At 38.5% G+C, this 24,035-nt stretch overlaps 1 protein-coding gene across 1 annotated transcript; it reads right to left on the bottom strand.

The window, feature by feature from the left end:
* Window positions 1-8,797: 8,797 nt before the first annotated feature.
* surf4l (surfeit 4, like) lies at window positions 8,798-18,779 on the bottom strand. Its single transcript, XM_083527707.1, has 6 exons — window positions 18,003-18,779; window positions 14,844-15,030; window positions 12,634-12,710; window positions 11,097-11,140; window positions 10,807-10,993; window positions 8,798-9,861 (listed from the first exon to the last, which is right to left on the bottom strand). The coding sequence occupies exons 1-6, from the start codon at window positions 18,048-18,050 to the stop codon at window positions 9,595-9,597; spliced, it is 810 nt and encodes a 269-aa protein (XP_083383833.1). The 5' UTR covers window positions 18,051-18,779; the 3' UTR covers window positions 8,798-9,594.
* Between the last annotated feature and the right edge of the window lie 5,256 nt (window positions 18,780-24,035).

Genomic DNA, 24,035 nt, shown 5'->3' with positions numbered 1-24,035 from the left:
CTTCAATTGAATCCCTGAGAGTCCAGAGAAAAGAACCTAGTGGAGAAAGAAAGAAAAAGAAAGAGGAGAGAGAATAGAGTGAAAGAGAGAGCCATGGACATAATGGGCAGAGAGGAAGGAGTGTGGGAGGGCTAAGGGGAAAATACAGAATACTGCGAAGTTGGACACAGCTGTAGGTTTCAGCAGAGGTCACGCAAAATAAAACAAAAAAAAAACAAAACAAAACAAAATAAAAACACGTATCACTAAGTCTTAATAATCAAGAAATACACTGCCCTTTAGACTGGTCTCAGCTGGCCATGAAAGAACACCTGACCTCAGAAGTAATCCGAGTATAGGCTAATTAAGTGTTCATCTCCCTTAGGCCGAGGCCTCTTAGTGTCTTGTCAATCAAAACCCGTCAAAGACAATAGAAATTACAGACCGCTTGGTCCTACTTCCTCCATCTTGGTGCAACCTATTCGTGTCACTGCATCCGTCCCATCCTGGTCTTCCCTCTCCTTCTTATCAACATCAACAGGTCACCCATGCTCTGATCAAAGAGACGTGTATGTTTATCCAACAATGATGTTAATGATGCTATGTTACTTTATTTTAGGGAGATCGGAAGCCTGGAGAGGCCTGGGTGTGGTCACGCTTCTCAGTGTGATGTTAAATGACGCCCTGAGGGTTTTGGAAGTTTTAGCAGCCACTAAACTGGAACTTGTAAGAAAATTGCATGGCTCTTTAAACAGACAAGAGACTGGAAGGAAGTGATATAAATCTGTTATTATCAGTGGTGGACAAAATACACAAACCATGTACTTGAGTTAAAGTAGAGATATACTCGGTAAAATATTACTCCAGTAAAAATGCTCCCTTTAAACTTTCACAAGTTTTTGCCTTCAAATGAACTTAAGTATCCGAAGTACTATGATTTATTATGGCTATGATGTTCCTATTATAATTTATTACTTAATCAACTCAGTTTATGGGAAAAGACTTTAATGTGAGTCTCAGCACAGCAATTTGTGGGCTAATCATGATAAAATTATGATGAGCCTAAAAAATTCTTCTCAACTACTTCAATAAAATTGAGGGTTGTAGCAAGTTAGAATCAGGAGTAGAATCATTTCTTCCTCTTTAAATGTCCTGCTTGCTGTTGAACTGATGCCGAACTGTATGTTGGTGATAAGTAGATACACCAAGTGCCAATCAAAACCAGTTCAAAACAAAGTGCACGCTCGACACTGACTGGTGTATTGCTGCGTGTTTGACCACGTTTTTATCCACTCATCAATACAAAGAAATGATCGATTTCACAAAATGTAATTGGTTAAAAATATATATATATATTTGACTTTGAATTGTAGTGAAGTTAAAGTAAAAATCTCCAAAAAATGAAAATACTTCAGTAAAGTACGGATATGCAAAAAATCTATTCAAGTACTGTAACGTAACTGGTGTTACTGTCCACCACTGATTATTATGCATGAGATGTAGCTTTATAGATAAACTTTCAAAACTGATTTTCAGTCTATACCTGTCTGTGCTTAAGTACATTTTTAAATCTGTACTGTATCCACTTTTTCATCCAACATCCATCCAAATGATGTACTATGAATAGTAGCACACCAGTGACAAAATAGGGTAGGTAGCTAGTTTTTCCGAGACTATAGCAAGCATGGTGTCACAAGTGGCTTTGACAAATAAGCTTCAACAGCTCCAGCATTAAGGTACTGGGCAATAGATCAAGCAGAGGTGTTCATTCAGTGGATTATATTACGTGCCAATTTGTCCGCATCATTGATTTCACACTGCTGGCACTGACAAGACACAACTGTTTAACCCAAAATTTCTTTGACATGAGTGACACTTGTAAAGAGTGTGAGAAAAGGTCCATATTTGCCCTGAAGAGACATCAAAGGGCAGAACAAGCATGACATTAGCGAATCTCAGCACAACTCTGCCTCTCTGAACTTGGCTCACCCTGACCCAGGAGCCCTTTAGATGACTGCGAGGAGTGTCTTTTATGAATGGCTGCGATTCTACATCTTATGTTTGCTGCTGACACGCGGGTGTCAGAGTGTCAGGAGGAGACGTCCCCCCCACACATGTAGAGGCCCATGGCACAGCTTTAAGACAAAAGCATGGCCTGGAGTCGACACACACAGACCCGAGTGTGGCTTACTGGCCCGACCTCATCTCTGTCTCCCATGAAATTGGAAATTGCCAGGGCCATTTCTGATGACAAATTATTTTCTGTGTGTCTTTAGCTCCCCTTGAAGATGGGAAACATGAACAGAACTTTTTGGATGAAGCTTTGTGGTTGATCTTGCCACTTACTTTCACTAAATTTGAACCCATCACAGACAAATACAGAGTGTGGCCTGAACCGAGGTTTCACAAAGAGCTAGATTAAGTTTTCCTCATGTATCCACATTAAACCAAATCTCCAGTGAGACCTCTCACTATGATTTTGAAAAATATGAAAACAAATTTTTCTCATATATAGTTTATGATAAAAGATTTTGCTCTTAGGCATGTAAAATAAATTAAATTAAGAGTAATGGGTGTTTTTAAGAAATTACTTTTCACTTTGCAGACAAATCAGGACTTGGACAGTTAAAAAAAAAAAACTGTACTTACCTCTATTAGGTGATATTATCTTTAAAAAAAAATTTTTTATTACACTGGCATATACTTAAAATGTAATATTAATAACATTCTACCATATCTCTTTGGCCCACCTAATAAAACATTTATAAAGAATAAAAAATACACGGATTATTTATGTACTTAAACAGAGCACAAAGAAAGATCAGCCTTGATTTTTTTTTTGACTTTTTTATATATAAATTATAATTCATTTTTACATTTAATGCATCATTTCATATTGTGTAAACAAATGGTCTATATTGAAATTACTTTTTGTTTCCCTTTTTCACAGGCTACAGTACACTATAAATACTTTTGTATCAGGAAAGTAGTGTCGGATTTTACTGAGTATAAATTGAAAATGACCACTAAGCTGTCGTTTTGGTATTAAAAAATTGAGTTTTAAAAAGCATGTGCGCCACCTTGTGGTACAAAACTGAAATCGAGGCTGTAAATTAGGCTAAATCCTACATGTTGCAGCCGTTTGAAGGAAAGTTGAACAATTTCACATCCCCCACTATTATTTATGGTTGGATGTATACACAGTTCTAAATAATAAACCAATTAAAAATCTATCTTCTTCTTCTTCTTCTTCCGGCTGCTCCCATTAGGGGTCGCCACAGCGGATCATCCGTCTCCATACCACCCTGTCCTCTATATCTGCCTCTTTTACACCAACTACCTGCAAGTCTTCCCTCACCACATCCATGAACCTCCTCCTTGGCCTTCCTCTTTTCCTCCTACCTGGTGGCTCCATCTTCAGCATTTTTCTACCAATATAATTCATGTCCCTTCTCTGCACATGTCCAAACCATCTCAATCTCGCCTCCCTCACCTTGTCACCAAAACATCCTACATGTGCTGTCCCTCTAATAAACTCATTTCTAATCTTGTCCATCCTCGTCACTCCCAACGAAAACCTCAACATCTTCAGCTCTGCTACCTCCAGCTCCACCTCCTGTCTTTTACTCAATGCCACTGTCTCTAATCCATACAACATCGCAGGTCTCACCACAGTCCTATAAACTTTCCCTTTCATTCTTGCAGATACTCTTCTATCACAAATCACTCCTGTCACTCTTCTCCACCCACTCCACCCTGCCTGCACTCTTTTCTTTACTTCCCTAACACACTCTCCATTACTTTGCACTGTTGACCCCAGGTACCTGAACTCCTCCACCTTCTCCACCTCTTCTCCCTGCAACCGCATCACTCCACTGCCCTCCCTCTCATTCACACACATGTACTCTGTCTTACTCCTACTGACTTTCATTCCCCTTCTCTCCAGCGCATATCTCCACCTCTCCAGGCTCTTCTCAACCTGCTCTCTACTCTCACCACAAATCACAATATCATCTGCAAACATCATAGTCCAGGTAGACTCCTGTCTGACCTCGTCCGTCAACCTGTCCATCACCACTGCAAACAGGAAAGGGCTCAGGGCCGATCCTTGATGCAGTCCAACCTTCACCCTGAACCAGTCTGTCGTACCTACTGCACACTTTACTGCCGTCACACTGTCCTCATACATGTCCTGCACCACCCTCACATACTTCTCTGACACACCTGACTTCCTCATACAATACCACAACTCCTCTCTCGGCACCCCGTCGTACGCTTTCTCTAAATCCACAAATACACCATGCAGCTCCTTCTGTCCTTCTCTATACTCCTCCATCAACATCCTCAAAGCAAATAAGGCATCTGTGGTGCTCTTCCTCGGCATGAAACCATACTGTTGCTCACAGATGGTCACCTCTTCTCTCAGCCTGGCTTCCACTACTCTTTCCCATAACTTCATGGTGTGACTGATCAACTTAATTCCCCTGTAGTTACTGCAGGTCTGCACATCTCCCTTATGCTTAAAGATCGGTACCAGCACACTCCTTCTCCATTCCTCAGGCATCCTCTCCCCTTCCAGAATCCTGTTAAACAATCTGGTTAAAAACTCCACTGCCATCTCTCCTAAACATCTCCACGCTTCTACCGGTATGTCATCTGGTCCAACCGACTTTCCATTCTTCATCCTCTTAATCGCTGCTCTCACTTCCTCCTTACTAATCCTATCTACATCCTGCTTCACCAACTCCACATCCTCCAACCTTCTCTCTCTCTGATTTTCCTCATTCATCAGCTGCTCAAAATACTCCCTCCATCTTCTCAACACACTCTCCTCACTAGTCAACACATTTCCCTCTCCATCCTTTATTGCTCTAACTTGCAGTACATCCTTCCCAGCTCGGTCCCTCTGCTTGGCCAATCGGTATAAATCCTTTTCTCCTTCCTTCCTTCCTTAAGTTGATCAGTTGATCCTTGTTGAAAGTTGATCCTTCCTTAAGTTGATCAGTCACACTTCATGGTGTGACTGATCAACTTAATTCCCCTGTAGTTACTGCAGGTCTGCACATCTCCCTTATGCTTAAAGATCGGTACCAGCACACTCCTTCTCCATTCCTCAGGCATCCTCTCCCCTTCCAGAATCCTGTTAAACAATCTGGTTAAAAACTCCACTGCCATCTCTCCTAAACATCTCCACGCTTCTACCGGTATGTCATCTGGTCCAACCGACTTTCCATTCTTCATCCTCTTAATCGCTGCTCTCACTTCCTCCTTACTAATCCTATCTACATCCTGCTTCACCAACTCCACATCCTCCAACCTTCTCTCTCTCTGATTTTCCTCATTCATCAGCTGCTCAAAATACTCCCTCCATCTTCTCAACACACTCTCCTCACTAGTCAACACATTTCCCTCTCCATCCTTTATTGCTCTAACTTGCAGTACATCCTTCCCAGCTCGGTCCCTCTGCTTGGCCAATCGGTATAAATCCTTTTCTCCTTCCTTAGTGTCCAACCTCTTATACAGTTCCTCATATGCCTTTTCCTTGGCTTTCGCCACATCCCTTTTAACCTGCTGCCGCATCTCCTTATACTCCTGCCTACTTTTCTCATCACTCTGTCGATCCCACTTCTGTTTTGCCAATCTCTTTCCCCTAATGCTCTCCTGCACTTCCTCATTCCACCACCACGTCTCCTTGTCTTGCTTTCTATTTCCAGATGTCACACCAAGTACTTTTCTAGCTGCCTCCCTCATCACTCCTGCAGTAGTTGCCCAATCATCCGGCACCCCTTCACCACCACCAAGCCCCTGTCTGACCTCTTCCCTGAACCTCACACTACACTCTTCCTCCTTCAGTTTCCACCATCTTATTCTTCTTTCAAACCTTACTTTCCTCCTCTTCTTCTTCGCCTCCAAAACCATCCTACAGACCACCATCCGATGCTGTCTAGCTACACTGTCCCCCGCCAACACCTTACAGTCTCCAATCTCCTTCAGGTTGCATCTCCTACCCAGAAGATAATCCACCTGTGTGCACCTTCCTCCACTCTTATACGTCACCCTATGATCCTCCTTCTTCTTAAAATACGTGTTCACCACTGCCATTTCCATCCTTTTAGCAAAATCTACCACCATCTGCCCTTCCACATTCCTCTCCTTAAAACCATACCTACCCATCACCTCCTCATCACCTCTGTTCCCTTCACCTACATGCCCATTAAAGTCTGCCCCAATCACCAATCGTTCTTTCCTAGGTACACCATCTACCACTTCATCTAATTCACTCCAGAATCTTTCTTTCTCCTCCATCTCACAGCCAACTTGTGGAGCATAGGCACTGATGACATTTATCATCATCCCTTCAACTTCCACCTTCACGATCATCACCCTATCAGAAACTCTCTTCACCTCCACTACACTCTTACTGTACGCTTCCTTCAGAATCACCCCTACACCATTTCTCTTCCCATCCACACCATGATAAAACAGTTTAAACCCACCTCCAATGTTCCTGGCCTTACTCCCTTTCCACTTGGTCTCCTGAACACACAACACATCTACCTTTCTCCTCTCCATCATATCAGCTACCTCTCTCCCTTTACCCGTCATAGTACCAACATTTAAAGTACCAACCCGAACCTCTACTCTCCTACACTGCTCCTTTTCCTGCCGTCTCTGTAGACGCCTTCCTCCTCTCCTTCTCCTCTATAGATATAGATATAGATATAGATATATATATATATAAGCTACATTATTTGAACAAAAGTATTAGGACACTTAATGGTCCTTCCCCAAACAGTTACCACAAAACTGGAGGCACACAATTGTAACGCATTTCATGTGTTAGCATGAAATTTTCTCTTCTCTTAAACTGGGAGACCCAAACCTGTTCCACCATGACAATACCCCTGAACACAAAGCCATCTTCATGAAGAAATGGTTTACATGGTCTACAGTGGAAGATCTTGAGTGGTCTACTATAGAGCTCACAAGGATCCCGAGCCATCTAGAGATGTACTATCTCCAACTGGATCCCACTTCATGAAGATTTTGGACATGGATAAACATAATCTTTAATACTAAAAAGTATTAAAAAGGCTCTGGCACGGAGAAGTTGGTGTAAAATCTATAATGATCTCAGATGTTAAGTTAATTTATAAGTTGCTCATGAGCTTTAATGCCAACTGAATTGAGTCTGGTTCCTCTCAAGGGTTCTTCCTCATACCACCTAGGGGAGTTTTCCCTAGCCATAGCTTGCTCATTGGGGATAAATACACATCAATTTAAATATTAATGAACTTTGTTCTATAATTCTTACATTCTATAAAGCTGCTTAGAAACAACATCCATTGTTACTAGCACTATAGAAATAAAATTGAATTTAAAATATGTAAACGTAAACTGTACAATGAAACTATTATTAATTATATATTTTGATATTAGTAATTTTTTTAGGGCAGCACAGTGGTGCAGCAGGTATCTTTGCATCACAGCTCCATAGTCCCAAGATTGATCCTGAGCTTGGTGCCTCAGCCAAACCAAAAACAGCAACAAACTAGATCCGTCAGGCCTCCAAGCACACTTGTACTGAATTACAGCCGTCCACTATATAAGGTCTTCCAGTTCGCGTTCACTTTGTGAAGTATACAGCCTGTGTTGATTTTCTTCTCACTTTTACTGAGACTGTGAATATTGTTCACAACTTGCTCTTGACCTGCTTTTGCTTCTGCGGTTTGTTGAACGTCTGACCTTTTCTTGCGCCTCGTTCTTAATATCTAATCTCTACTTTGATTTCCACAGTTATTAAAGATCTTTTAACTCTAATCACCAGATATTAGATGTCAATTTTCCTGTCTATTAAGTAGTACAACAGGATTTACATTCAGCTTACATTTCTTAAAAAAAAAAAAAATAAATAAACTTATGGTGCAATGACTTTTCAGCTGCTACAAGAAACATTTGGCCACAGTTTCAAACTAATCAACATCCTTAATAAGGACATGAACTATATAGTGGCCCGTGTGTTATTGAATAAGGAAGGGTTATATTTTTGTTATTAATAATAATACGGGTGCGTATCATTAGATTTTGGGAGCAATTCATTAAGAATTCCAATCCCATTCATCTTTTTTTGCAATTATAACCTTTTAAAAAGGTCAACTTCAGTCAGTCTACAAAAGTTCTGGATAGAAATCGAACCCTTTCCAGACTGACACATCAATTCATTTGGTTTTCATCTGTTCTTGAATTTCTTAAGACTGAATAGATCTTGAGTAATCAGGCCTGTGTACTCTTTTACATAGGGTCAGGCAGATTTGGAGCTTTGTGTGAGATTTGCTTGATGATCTGACTTGTAACAAATATGCAAAAAAAACCCAAAAAAAAATAAATCAGGAAATACTTTTTTTAAAGAAAGGCTGGATGCAAACAAGGCAGCATTTAACTGAGACACAAACACCATGATCACCGGTTGCTTTTTTTTATTTTTCCATTTTATCAAAACATATATGAGACACTTGAGACATTTAGAAAACCAACATTTTCGGGAACTTTTTTTTTCGTACAAAGAGGAAAAACACTGTGTGACAAATAACAGGGTTTCATTTCTTTTGAATTCCTGCTTTGCTTGTTTTAAAAAATACTATCAGCTACTGTAAACTTTAGTGACCTGACGACAGTTTACACACAATGAACAAGGCCAATTTGTGATATAGTAAATCGACAAATTTATATTGGAATGGCGTGAAATAATAATTTTTTATTAAAATAAAAAGATTCCAAAAGGCCATTAAGGGTGGTCAATGACAGTGAAAAGTTCTTCTTTTCTTTTCTTTTTTAAAATAACAGAATTCACAAATTGCGATTGAACTTATGCTAATCTCTTGCTGGTTATACTCCTGAGCTGTAATGTTGACCATCTCAGCCACCGTACTCACTGAGCTCCACACAATGTAACTATTCAATTCAAAATCAGCACACTTATGATATACATTCATAAACAGCTATGTAATGTACAAAACAGCCATTACTGTAGATCTTTACAAGGCCAACCTTGATGTTATTATAGCTTCTGTATAATATATTTCAACTATGACAGAGCTCAGATAACACCAGAGCAGCCACAGTTGTGTGAATATAAAAATAAAAAGGTACAAAATGGAATGTTTCTTTGGTCAGTGGACTCCAGATTGGCACCACAAACAGAATTCTGGGATTGATTAAAAATGTCATAATAATATACCAGACCTTTAAAGTTAACAACAGGAATGGGAGAAGAAGAAAAAAAAAGAAAAAAAAAAGAAAAACCCCAAAAGGTTCTGGCCTTATTTGTTGCTAATAAATAGAACAAAAAACAAACAAAAAATATAACGCCTAAAGGTGCCTGTAGAAATGAAGAAAACACACTGAAACCATAAAAAAGTGAGACAGTGCTTGGGCTGCAGAAATAAAGAGTGAGTCATGGTGATGGTTTCAGGGCTCCTTCACTACAGGCTTGGTCTCAAACTGCTCATCACTCCATATATAGTGCACTCGCTTTGAGGGAAAAATGCTGCAGGAAACTAATGCTGAGCACAAGCTACAAAGTGAGCGCAAGAGCCATCTGAGTGTTGCCCAGTCTCACCACTCCTTCTTCTTCTCGTCCATGGAGACCCCACCAGGACCCCGGGCTACCACGAGCAGCAGACCTCCGATCACGGAGGTGGTCTGGAAGAAGTCGTACTTGAGGAAGTCGTGCATGGGCCTGTAAGCTGGAATGGTCCAGAAGGCGTTGAAATAGAAGTTGATGATCAAGAGCCACACCACCAGAGTGAGGGCCGCTAGCTTCGTCTTGAACCCAATGGCCACCAGGATTATTAGAGCTGTGCCCACCAGGTTTTGTAAGATCTGCAAGACACCAACATTGTATATCTGTAACACACAGCTTTCTACCCTCATGAAATGTGGGCTGTGTTAGATTGACACCTAGTGTTAGGTCAGCATTATTACATCTTGCATGTACTATTTTTGCACATGCCTGAAAAGAAAATTATACCACAGCCTTGAATGTTCACTGATCCATTGATTAATACTTTTATAAACAACATTGCATTTAATTCCCTACAAAATACCTGGCTTTCGGTTATCAAAAGTGCTTATTTTATATTAAAGGTCGAACGATTCATCTTTTTTTTGTTGACCAACACCAATACTTAGCCCATACCGATAGTTTTTCCGGGTTGCGTTAGACAGTAGGAGAGTGGCCTCTAGAGGCGAATTACTGACACCACGTGTTCATCTGAAGATCTGTTTTTAAAGTGTTACTTTGTGTTTCCATTTGAATGCATCTTATTTTCTAAATATTTATTAAAATTTATATAAACATTTATTTCATTTAGCACCTTTTCATAATTCAGTCCTTTTTTTGTAATAAAGTGCTATTTTACATGGATTGTTTGTTTTTAATCAAGTATCCATTTTCAAACTTATAGATTGAATAATCTTTTATCGGCAAGTATGATCCAGCATAGTTTTTGGTGTCGGTAAAATCAGTCAACCTCTAATTAATATTGATTCAATTTAAAGCTTTTTTTTTTTTTTTTTTTTTTTTTTTTTTACTTTTTTAAGTCATTATAGTTAAGTAATCTACTTTTGGTCCAAGGTTTAGAACTGTACTACAGCAGTATGTACAAACACATTCATATGGTCAAAATTAATACTGTGCCCATTAATTGAATCAGTATTCAACAGCCCATATCATAAAACATGGAGCTTGTTCTTGTGTGTGCACGTGTGTGTGTGTGTGTGTGTGTGTGTGTGTGTGTGTGTGTGTGTGTGTGTGCATGTGCTCACAGAGAGAAAGTTGGCATCAAAGTGGAGCAGGGTCATGAACATGAGCACGAGTAACACGCGTCCTCCAAGCTGCATGTACTGCTTAGGAGAGCTTTCTCGCACCGTGGGCACACCAGCGAACATGCTACGGCCTTCGGAACGCGACTCGGCCAGCAGCAAGAGCAAACCACCTCCCAGTGCCAAGTTCCTTATAAAAGAAGAGAGTGAGAGAGAGTAATCAGTGGGAATTGAGCTTAAATATTAATGTGGAAGTGATATTCGGAATTGATTTAATCCTGATTAGAACTCACCTCATCAAAAACTTCGGGTCCCACAAAATGCTGTAGGCAATAGTCTGAAACACCACAAAAATGATAAATAGGAAGCCTTTTTTTTTTTTTTACACCATATTCTCCATTTATAATTCAATGAAGTAAAATTTGGTTAAATTCTTGATTCTGATTTGGCTTTGCTTAGACAGGGAAATGCAGAGCAGAGCAAAACACATGTACAACTGGTGAAATTATGAGAAGGAGATGATTATCTAGCATGCTTTAAAGGGTCTATTCCTTAGAGATCTGCCGAAAGGCTTTATACTTTCATGGTAGCATGACAAGCTGGATTTTAATGTAAATTTGATAAAATGTGGAAATTTTTTAATAAACTTTTTCTAAATTGCTGTGTAATGGAGAATCTATACACATGCTATACAGTACATGGGAATGTCTCTCCACTGCCTGTTTTATATTTTTTTTTATTAAAGCAAAGTTATTTTCTTTGAAATTCCTAATTTATTAGGAGGTAATTCTGCCCCCTGGTGGTTCAAAACTGAATGCCACATCAGCAATCTAGTCATAACATTTTCATTTCGGAAAAAGAATATGAAAAATAAAAAGAAGACCAATATTTTTTTCTTCTAATGCTCCAGAACTATGAAAAAGCAAGCAATTTCCCTGTCTCTTCGTGGGTGCATGTAAAAAATTTTTTATGTCTAATTGCAAACTTCAGAAGTGATGCACCACAGTAGTTTTAAATTCAGTCTCTCTACAGTCTATAGATGTAGTTACACCACCCAATACATGTACTTGTCTTTTATTAGGTATGAGCATTTTCATAAAGACTTTTATTGTACAAGATATCTAAAATATTTAACAGAAATCGTTTTAACTAAGGTCACTTATACAGGACCTAATAACGCAGACTAAACACAGACGTATGCAAATGGTCCGCCAACTACCGGAATAGACCTGATGACAAATATTTTTCACACCCAATCTGCACTTTAACGTGCACCTTAAGCGTTCTTCTACCAAGTATTGGAGAATTAGAAGAAAATACACATAACAGTCCTTTTTCATTGTTCAAATATTCTCCTGTAAAATTTTAATTATATTACAATGGCGCAAGTGCTACTTTTCTACATTACAACAAATAAAGTTTAAATCAAACAGAAAAGATAGCTTTTCTGATTATTTCTTATAAAACGAGTCAAGTTAGCTTACTGCATAAACGCTGTCGTCTTCCATTAAAAATGCAGTCCAATAAAATATTGCCTCTGATGGTTTTTCGATTTTTTTTGTTTTTTGATAGTCTCAAATTATTGCCCTGACAGAAGTTGCTCTGCTTTTGCCATCTGTTTCAGTTGTGATGACCTGAAAACTAGTGACTAGGACTCAACCTACTTCTGCTGCCTGATAGAAAAACACCAACTGACACTACCATCCATCTCCTGAACTTTATTATCTTTAATGATATATTTTATTAACTGGACCCAGTTATACTGTATTTTCTAGATATTGTTCATGAATTCCATGGAACAGCTTTGTGCAAATTTTTTGAACGACCCACCTGCAGTCCAATGATTCCAAATAATCCAAAACAGGCATACTCCACAAAATTCCTGCTCAGGATCAACACACAACCGCCTGTAACCAGAGAGAATAAACACAATACAGATAACATTAACTTGTACAGACAGCATCATCACAAACTTTTCCTTAATAAAAAAAAAAAGCAGTCAGTATCACCATATAATAATATATTATATTAATATACAGGTGCTTCTCAATAAATTAGAATATCATTAAAAACGTGATTTATTTTAGTAATTCAATACCAAAAAGTGAAACTTGTATATTATATGGATTCATCACACACAGACTGATATATTTTAAGTGTTTATTTCTTTTCATTTTGATGATTATGGCTTATAGTTAATAAAAATTCAAAGCTCAGTATCTCAGAAAATAAGAATATTACTCAAGACCAATAAAATGATACATTTTCAACACAGAAATGTTGGACTACTGTAAAGTATGAGCACGTACAGAACTCAATCCTCGGTCAGGGCTCCCTTTGCATCAATTACTGCAGTGGCATGGAGGCTATAGTTCTGTGAAGATGCTGACGTGTTATGGAAGCCCAGGTTGCTCTGATAGCGGCATTCAGCTCTTCTACGCCATTAGGTCTTGTGTCGTATATCTTCCTCTTTACAATACTCCATAGATTCTCCATGGGGTTTAGGTGGGGCGAGTTTGCTGGCCAATCAAGCACATGGATACCATGGTCCTTAAACCAGGTACTAGTACTTTTGGCAGTGTGGGCAGGTGCCAAGTCCTGTTGGAGATTTAAATTAGCATCTCCATAAAGCTGGTCAGCAGAGAGAAGTATAAAGCACTCCAAAACTTCCTGGTAGATGGCTGTGCTGACCTTGGACCTGATAAAACACAGTGGACCAACACCAGCAGATGACATGACTCCCCAAATAACCACTCAATGTGCAAACCTTACACTGGATCTCAAGCTACTTGTGCCTCTTCTCTCTTCTTCTAGACTCTGGGACCTTGATTTCCAAATAAAATGCAAAATTTTCTTTCCTTTCATTCGAAAAGACGAATTTGGCCTACTGAGCAACAGTCCAGTCCTTTTTTATCCTTTGCCCAGGTAAGACACCTCTGATGTTATCTCTGGTTCAGGAGTGGCTTCACACAAGGAATGCGTCAGTTGTAGCCCATGGATACGTCTGTGCGTTGAGGCTCTTGAAGCACTGACTCCAGCTGCAGTCCACTCTTGTGAATCAAATTCTTGATTGGGCTTCTACCACATTTTTTCCTTCCATTCAACTTTCCATTAATGTGCTCGGATACAGCACTCTGTGAACAGCAGCTTCTTTAGGGATGACCTTTTGTGTGTTACCCTCCATGTGCAGGGTGTCAACGATCGTCTTCTGGACAACTGTCAAGTCTGCAGTCTTCCTCCATGATTGTGGAGCCTGAACCAGACTGAGACACCATCAAAAGGCTCAGAAAACCTTCGCAGGTGTTTGGAGTTAATGAGCTGATTAGAGTGAGACTCCACAAGTCTCCAAATAGTGTTTTGATCAATCAGTAACCAAGAGCCTTGACCAATGAGCTCCCACCTCCCCATATGAGCTAAGAAATTATATCTCCACTCATGTTTTACATGACAGAGAAGACAACCATGATGAGTGATTATTAATGCATTGGCTTAGAGCTGAGTGATATTTCAATCCATCTCAATACAATCTTTGATTAAACAACCAATTTTTTTTTTATCAGGACATATGTAACAGGAAACTTCTCCTGAGTTTGTGACTAAATATTTTTTATTTATTTTTACAATATATGGTTGACATGGGTTGGAGTATATCATCATGAGTGTTATGCTATAGAGCGCTGACCTTAACCATATTGAACACCTTTGGTACGAATGTGAACGCTGACTGGACCCCAGGCCTCCTCACATCACCTACATCAGTACATGACTTTACGAACACCCTTGAGGCTTAATGAGCACAAATCTCCACAAACACACTCCGAAATCTAGTTGAACTTTTTCCCTCTGGTTGTTAAGTGCTAGTGACTGCTAGCCTACTTCTACTTTAAACCGTTACTCATCCTTTGCTGATCCAGGTCTATGCACTACTTAACATTATTTTACTCTGTTAATGAAAAATTTTGAAAATGTATTAAATCAGGACACGACATTGTGATGCATCATCATTGTGATTTATCGTATTTAACAGTCCACCACCTTACCTAGCTGTCCCAGTAAGTTTATTAGGACGAAGAGCGATGCGAGGAAATAGCCACACCCCCATGAGCCCTCGATGTACTCTTTCTGCTCGCTCCACTGGAACCACATCCTGATACCGTCTTCGAGGAAGGTGCTGATCAGACACAATCTCGCTACGTGGGGAAGGTACTGCTTCGTCACTCGCAGGAACTGAAGCAGATAAGGATGAACATTAAAGCTCTTACTGCAGCTGTGCAGCACTGTAATAATCAGTTAACAGCATATTAGAACAAAGGTCTCTGGTCCTGGATGATCCACTACACACTGTAGTGGTTTTCTTGCTCTAACACACAAAACAGGGTTTCTGCAGGTTACACCAAGTCAAATGTAAGACTTTATATGACTAAGCTTTTATGACTAGCTGAGCTAAGAACGAAATTTAAGACCTACATCACGACAAAATATATAAAAACACACACAAATACGTTGTTAGCGACTGGCCTTAGCCAAGCCCTAAATTAATTTTTTTTAAACCAAGTATCGCTAAACTTTCACTTTTCCATAGCTAAAAAAATTCAATCCATTTTACGTCTGTAGAAGAGGGACTCGCGCCAATAACAGAAAGCTGATTGGGCAGAAAGTGCATTCTGAAGAGCATTAGCATTATTTAGAAATCGGAAAGTTAAAACCTTTTTAAAATTAAGACCAAGAATCGCAAATTCAAGACTTTTTAACACCTAAAATTTGGATTTTTTAATTTTTTATAAAAAAAAATAAGTTTTAAAGACCCTGTAGAAAGCCTGCAAACTGCATCTCTGAAAGAGGAAAATGCATATCGCCTTACTGATCTGATCAACATACTGCAGTTGTGATAACTTTAAAAAAAAAAAAAAAACTCTTATTCAACATGAACAAAAACTAATTTTACATTAAAAAAAAAAGTGAAATAAATCTGATTTAAAAACATATCACACATTCAAATTAACTGCCTTCCAACACGAGCAACAATGACGTTATGTGATTATATCGCAGAAAAGTGCATTCAATTGTAGATTATATATCATTAGACCCAAATTTCTGACATCGCAATATACATAAATGTAGCCTTCTGAAATCCCTACACAGACGTGTCCGTGCACATCCCGGTCATAATTTGAACACTCTTTAGCTGAGAACAAAAGAGAAGATAAAAAAGTAGCAAATGTGGCTCTCATCATCATCATCATCATCATCAGTAATTTATATGCTCTAAATTCTGAAATGTAAGTCAGCAGCGTCAATTATCGTATCGAGGATTTATTTTTGTCTTCCAGCCCAGATTGTGTGAATTTAGGATGATGAATTTAGGCTATTTGTGAATTCCCTTTCAGCTTGGAAATCTCATTTAGGAACCAAATAATATTAATAATTTACATTAAGCAGGACCATTGTGTCTAGTTATGATCAATCGATATTTTCCTGAAACAATCCAGAATTCTTTTCATTTATCTTTTTTTTTTTTTTTTTTATAATCAAGCCGCATAACATTACAAATTGAAACCAGGCGTTTTAAAGCTTTTCGTAAAGTGTAAAGTAGAAATGTCCATGTTTCAGTAAGAGGATGTAATGCATGACATCATCACATATGGGGTAGATTGTACTGCAAAAAAAAATAAAATAACATTTCTAGTCTTGGGCTCAAACAGGCATCAAGACAAAAACATCATGCATGAATAAATGAAATCCATAAGATGATTAAAACAAAACAAACAAACAAACAAACAAACAAAAACACAATGCCAGCACCCCTTCCCTTTGCCTACACCAAATTGCAGCCAAAACCCAAAACTAAGGCAACTCTATGATTGACGTATGAAAAAACACTATGATTTGCCCACAGAGGCGTTCATTACGAAATTGTTTCTTGTGAAAATGTCTGCGTCACCAGGCTCTCGGGTGAAGCCCGGCCCCTCTCCAGGCTCGGCAACAGAGGCAGGAAGTCGAAGCAGCCAATCAGCAATCAACAAGTAACAGCCAAGATTGCACATGAATGGGAAGAGACCTTTAGTGCAGTGTAGGACTCAATCAACACAGAGTCAACACAGCATTAACACTCATTAACTTTAGGATCATGTTTGTTTAGTTGCCTAGCGTTTGACAACACGGTACATTTACTCAGTTTGTAACTGCAACCTTTAATTAAGTGTAAGAGAATAAAGTGAGCATTTTCTCTACTGAGAAAAAGAGAAATCAATTGCTCCAGATGGCAATGAGACACAGCAGCCTTCACTGGACTCTGTGTGTGTGTGTGTGTGTGTGTGTGTGTGTGTGTGTGTGTGTGTGTGTGTGTGTGTAATAAAGTGTATGCCCTGGCCTTGTCTTTCTACACATGAAGGCTGATGTGACACAACAATCTACACTAATTAAGTGCTCCTGAATGAGAATGAATCAGTGCTTTGTTTCAACAGTTATAGCAGGATCCATTTCTCTGCATTCACCAGCACAAAACCAGACGTTCGAACACAGGGTTCGTCCGATATGGAGATTATCGGTGATTACACTCATTATTTGAGCCCCATCACCTGCAGGTCCAAACATTCATCATGCTATAAACAACTTAAATACTTGTGTGTGTGTGTGTGTGTGTGTGTGTGTGTGTGTGTGTGTGTGTGTGTTTTTCAAGGTTGGAAAGTGTGTGTATTAAATTATTCCCATTATTTGAAGATTATATGGGACTTGTACTCTCTAACCAAAGGAAATGTATTAGATTTTATTTCAATATGCACTTTTAACAATGGACACTGTCCTAAAAAGATGAATATGTTATAAAAGATGAATTAATAAGTATGAAAGAGGTTCAAGGCTTCTCTAATCTCCAAATCTCCCTGATATTTATCTCCCCATGCTTTCATCATTACATTTGTACTAATTTCATGGTAGGATACTAAACCCAGTTCACTAATCTTCACTTTTTTTTGTTTCTTCTTACTTTTAATATTGGACCATGCACAATCCAGGATTCAATTGAAAAAGAAAGCAATCCATTTCCATTTGCAAAGCTTCACATCAACCAGAAGCAATATGTAAACAAAGAGGAAATAAAAAGTCATAACAATGAATAAAGTGTGCACTTGCACAAACACACAGGTTTGTGTGTGGATCTCGTTTCTTCTCCATCAGGACAGGCCGTGTGGTTCTCCTACCTGATCCGCCACGTCCTCCGCGGCGCTCATCACACTGTTCTGGACCATCTCAGCCTGCTGAACTTCCTACAACCAAAATCACCTTCTGGTTTCAGAGATCTTAAAGTGTATGCAAAATAATGCTGGCGAAAATCTGCGTCCTCCTGCAGGTGTTACAGCTTCTCCAAACGCGACGTCTCGATATCGGTGGAAAAGAAAAAAAAAGAAAAACATCGCCGCCCCATAATGCCTCAGACTGGGGCTGATACCGCCACCTGGAGGTTACAACCAAACCTGCATGCCACGTGGACCAACGCAGCCAGCCAGGGTTGCCAGATCCAACTTAGTCACATGCCTCCAGTAATACTTCCTTTTCTTTAAGCTCTTGAAGACAGTGTTTATAAATGATTGGGGGGCCAGTGGTGGACAAACTACACGAAAGTTAAAGTAGAGATACACTAGGTAAAATAATACAATACAAAAATAAAAGTGCTCCCTTTAAACTTTCACTTCAGTAAAAGTACAAAGGTATTTACTTTCAAATGTACATAAGTATCCAAAGTACTATGATTTCATATAGCAATAATGTTCATCATTTTTATCACATGACTCTGTTACTCTCAGCACACAAGTCTATTAATATAATGATATTAATGATTGATATCGATAAAAATGATCACAAGCCCAAAACCTTTTCAACTAAACGAGCAAATAAGACCACGAGTGTTGTGGCGAGTTCGAGTCAGGAGATTCTTCCATCATTTATTTCTCTCAATATGTTCTGCATGCTGTTGAACTTTATGTTCATGCTAAGTAGATACCACCAAGCAACAACCATAACAAGTTCAAGCATGTGCTCTACCCTGATTGGTGGCTTGCTGGAGGGTCCTGGAGGGATCTGGGACCCTCCATAAGGCACTAGGTTTCCCCTAGTTTCTTATTTGTAAGAAATAGATTTAGGGGGTCCCCAAGATTATTTTAGTAAAAAATATATGAATTACACATCAACTGGGGACCCATCCATAAGACTTGACTAAATTCGAGCACTGAAAGAACTAATTTAACTAAATGTAGTTAGGTAAAAACTAAGATATTTAATTTTGAAATGTAGTTAAGTTAAAAAAAAAAGTATCCTTGAAGAGAAATACTTCAGCAAAGTACACATACGTGAAAAAGCTACTTAAATCCAGTAACGAATTACATTTACTTTAGTACTGTCCACCACTGATGGAAGCAATTTTTTGGAGGCCAAACGGCATAATTTAACACTAAGGCATGGGCTATAACAAAAGCAGGTATATCCAAAATTGTAATTATAAAGGAATGATCTGATGTTTTAGCATTTAAGATTATGAATTTAAGTATCGCTACAGGGACATAATCAAGGATGATATGTCGTGGTCATTTCTGTATGATGAAGGCGCCAAAAAGCATTCGTAGTCTTATCAGTGGATGAAGAAACTGACATTTTCACAATTTGTGTTCAGTAAAGTGAGTGGTAGTAATTGCATCAAGTCTCTTCATAGTTGCATTAAGTAAAAATTTTCTCAACTTTGACACATCACTGGACATTTCAACATCTAGTGCTCATGTCAATAAAAATCGCCAGTTTTCATGGAAAAGGAATGGTCTCCAGTTGCTTGGTCACTGTCCCAGTTGTTGAATGTGTGATTGTGTCTTTGGTCTTACAACCCCCAAATGATTTTGCAACTAATTACAGTTTTGTTTATTTTATACCCAATACAATTACAATTCAGAATCAGCCATACTTGCCAACTATAGCTGAGCAAACAAGACATTTGTTGACACAAACACACACTGCACTGCACAGTGCTGGACATACAAAAGATGTAGGGCAAAACAAAAACCTCATAATGGTATGAAGTTAAAAAATAACCCAATCCTAAAGAACACATTGATCTGATAAAATTGATCCCCTTTGTTTCTTTTTCTTCTCAATTCCAACCCACCAGTTGCCTCTTTCCACTCACCCTGTCATCACTGCCAGTTGAGTTTAGTTGGGATTTGACCCAACAATCTCCTGAAAAAAAGCTGCAATTTTTGTTCACTGTTCACAAGTTGTAGAAAATTATTCAACATCTCTGACTGATCAGATTTGGAAATTTAACAGAGCCAGACAGTTATTTTTAGCAGCAGTAGCATGGTTTAGAAAATGTTCAATGTTTGGTAACTGGCGATATCTTGAAAATGATTAAATGAAAGTTTTATATGGATTTTTTAAGCTTCATGCTGATTTTACATTTGTAAGCCTTTTACATTATTTTTTTATCTCTGCATAAAACTGACATGAAATGTGATTAGGTCTTGAAGTCATAAACTTAGATATAATTGTGGAATAATAATAATAATAAAATAATAAGGTAGTTTTTGGATTTAAATATTGAGAGGAATTATTAAACATTAAAAATGTTGAAAAAAAAAAACCTTTACATTCAGTAACTTGTGTGACAATATCTTCACGGATGTAATAAGAATTAATTCAGAACGGTATTTCCAAGAACTGCTGATCAATCCTGCACAACAGGTTGTAGGAATGTTTGGCCTGTTCCTCCTTACAAAATGTATTAAATTCAGTGATTTGACAGGGTTCCTTACAAAAACTGTACTCTTAAGGTCTTTTTACAACATTTCAATCTGGTTAAAACTCCACACACTGACTTTATTATGCTGTAACCATATTTTGTAGACATACTTGTGTGCTAAAGGTCATTGCCGTGCTGCATGACCCACTTATGTTTACGGATAAAAACGTTAACATTCTTCTGTAGAATTTGTTGGTACAATCCAGAATTCATAGATTCATCAGTCATGGCAAGCCAATCTGGACCGGGGACTGGTACCCTGATTCTTCCCAGTCAACATGAGGTTCTTCCATTGGAATATAGTGTTTAGTTTCAGTTGTTAAAAAGTTAAATCTATCCAGAGAACCTTTTTTCCAGTAATCTTCAAACATTTCCATGTGGTCTTAAGCAAACTTGTGCAGTAGTATTCATTTTGGAGCTAACATGCAATGCATTCTCCTTCAGTGGTTGCTGATGATGAACTCATGAACATTGACATTTCTCAATGTAAGAGTGGCCTGTTTGTCCTGACCTGGAGTTATTTTTTGACTTTTATACATTTTTTCAATATATCCTTTATTTGCAGATCACCTCCCACACAGTGGATTGATGGAGGGCAATCGGTTTAGAAATGGTTTTGTAACCTCTTCTAACTTGGTGGGCATTGATAACTCATTTTAGTTTCTCTGTGGATTGAGGCATAGCACAGATCAATAAACCTATGAGACGAAGACCAGACGGTAATAGTAAAGCCATAGGTTTATGCGCTTGAAACACAGAACTTGCCAAACTTACACATAATTGCCACACCTGACTGAAACCCACCTACCCTTTTAAATGACCCATACGCCAAGAGAATCACATTGCGTTTCTGACAAAGATATTAATGAACTTTGGTTCAATAAATTGACAATAAAATCTGTGTTTGTGTCATTTCTAAACTGTATTCTCTTAGTTCTCTTGAAACTAAAAAATACTATAAGTGATAAAATAATGTATATAATTATTATTTAATTATAACCAATGTAATGGGGAAAAGATGTTAAGATTTAAATAGGAATAATGCAGCCACACTAGCTTATAATATAAAAATCAATGTCGTAAGTGGGCTACAACACTTAAGGAGGGATTTAAAACACGACCTGGCAACGCAAGCGCCACCTATAGCCGTGAAAAAGAGGGTTGAATCAGCAAACTGTATAAATTTATATTCGGTGTGCTTTAATACTTTTAAAAAGTGAAAATGTAAAAGTTACATTAGATTTTTGTGGGGAAATATTAATATTAAATTGTTTGTAATAAAACATAACTCGTCCCTGAGGAAACGCCTCACCCTATCTTACTTCCTCAATGCTTACTTGGTTGCCAGACGTGCTGTAAAACCCTTCCTTGTTGTTTTTACTGACTGCTTCCCTGGTTGAACTTAGTGACAAGGGGTTTAAAGGCGTATAACTTATTATAGACTTATTAAACATGCCTACATTGTTCATCACACCATATATCTAAACATTTGTTCAAATTTCATATAATAATTTATAAACCTAAAGATTTTAACACTTTTAACACTTTAAAATAAGCACTAGCTTCCTTCTTTCACACACACTATATGGACAAAACTATAACATTTGTATGCTTTTGTAACATCCCATTCCACATTTAGTGCCTGTTTACTTTTTGATAATAACCTCCCTACTTCTGGGAAGATGTTGAACGATACATTGCAGTGTTCTTGTGGAAAACTATGCTCATTTAGCCACAAAGGCATTAGTAAATTTAGGTACTGATGTAGGCCTGAGTTGGAGTCAGAATTCCAATTCATCACCAAAAATGTTCAGTAAGATTAAGGATAGAGCCCTGTTGCAGATCACCCAAAATCTTCAGCACCAAACCATGTACAGCATCTTCATTGAGCTGAATTTGTGCACAGGTGGCATTGTCATGCTGGAGATGTGTCCCCTAGTACAAATGTAATGCTACCACATCCAAAAACAATTGTGTGCCTTTAACATTTTAGTAACAGTTTGGGAAGTAACACAGCTCGGTTGGGGTTTTCTATTGGTTTAGCTTTGCCAAAAGGTTTTAGACTTGAATCTTGTTAATCTCCCCCAGCCCTCATCTTTTTGTGTCCACAAGTGCCTTGTTTGCTTGACACAGGCTCGATGGTCTCCACTATTACCGAAAGCTGTTTTTTGCAGCATTGGCCGTGTCGTATTTGGGGGGGACGTTTAAGTTTGTCCCGGCTACTTGTTTTGATGAACATTCCAATGGAGTTGTACTCTTTGAGCCCCCCCCAAGTCTGGTTTGCCAGCAGGGTTGCTGGCTTTTCCAGCGATGGTTAAGGTAAGCAAGGGGACTGCTTATATATATGAGGCTAATGCTGGTGTGACTAAGGTCATGCTTTATCCTCGTTTCATGATTGGTACGTTGAACAGTGTTTATGTGCTGTGTTTACCTACAGGCGTTATTGAGGTTCCGCCAGTTGTGTCTGTTGTGAGTGCTCAGAATGCCGTGTTGGGATCCACTATCCAGGAGCAGGTCAAGGCGTTGGATCTGTCGAGTTTGTCCGAGGTAGAACAAAGGCAGGTAAGGGTTTTTTCTCTATATGTTTTAGTCAGTGTTCTCTACTGGGTAGGGAGACTTGGGGTGTACTAAATTGATTTTCCATGACATCACACTCGTAGAGACCCTGTTTCGGGAGCGTTTTTGGCGAATTCCCCCGTCAGAGTATGACTTGGTGAAGGCCCATATAAATCGGCTGTTGAAGGCTGAGATTATCATCAGAGCTGTAGCCCATATGCTTCACCAATTGTTCTGGTTAAAAAAGAAAAATTTCTACTTCATACCACAGATGAGATATCAGCTCATTATTTATAAAACTTTACAATCGATTAAACGCTTCGATCGCATTGCACCAACACTTTAACTGTGCGCTTACATCGCACTTACAGATACAGTGTGTGTTTCAGGGGAGGTACAGTATAGCACTCCTCAGCTACAGAGTACTATAGAACAAATCTAATTATGCTATCGTGTCGTGAATTTGGGGACTAATTGAGAACGGCGCATTTATACGCTTTTTAATACAAAAAAAATTTAGTATTTTATTAAGGGAGAAAGTTGGATGTTCTCCTATTCTTTCTGGATATTTTTTTTCCACCTCACACCACAGATGACATCAGAGCCTCTGTATATGGCGCACATGGTGAAGGCGCAGAAATTAGTTTTATATTACATTTTTTTTACTTCCTTCCACAGCTGAGATCTGAGCTCCTAATTTCTAAATCTTTAAAATCAATAAAACGTTTTCGGTTGCACTGCACTGATAGTTACAGCATAGATAGCTAAGATCGCCAGGATTCAATCTCACCCTGTCTGATAACAGGGCAAATGCATTTCTGTTGTGAGCAAAAGTCACATTGAAATAATACATTCAAAGTAAAATGTTAATAAATGTTCTCGGGACTATTTCAAG

The sequence above is a fragment of the Silurus aristotelis genome (genome assembly GCF_946808225.1).
Source record: "Silurus aristotelis genome assembly, chromosome: 23".
Classification (NCBI taxonomy): Eukaryota; Metazoa; Chordata; class Actinopteri; order Siluriformes; family Siluridae; genus Silurus; species Silurus aristotelis.
The sequence above is the reverse complement of the archived record's forward strand: the minus strand, read 5'-3'. Positions and strand labels throughout refer to the sequence as shown.

Coding starts and splice junctions, on each gene's coding strand:
- surf4l (XM_083527707.1), bottom strand. CDS start 18,050: ATGGTCCAGAACAGTGTGATGAGCGCCGCGGAGGACGTGGCGGATCAG. Junction 11,141..12,633: donor TTGGAATCATTGGACTGCAG/GTGGGTCGTTCA, acceptor GTGGTGTTTCAG/ACTATTGCCTACAGCATTTT. Junction 9,862..10,806: donor TTGATGCCAACTTTCTCTCT/GTGAGCACATGC, acceptor GGTGTCTTGCAG/ATCTTACAAAACCTGGTGGG.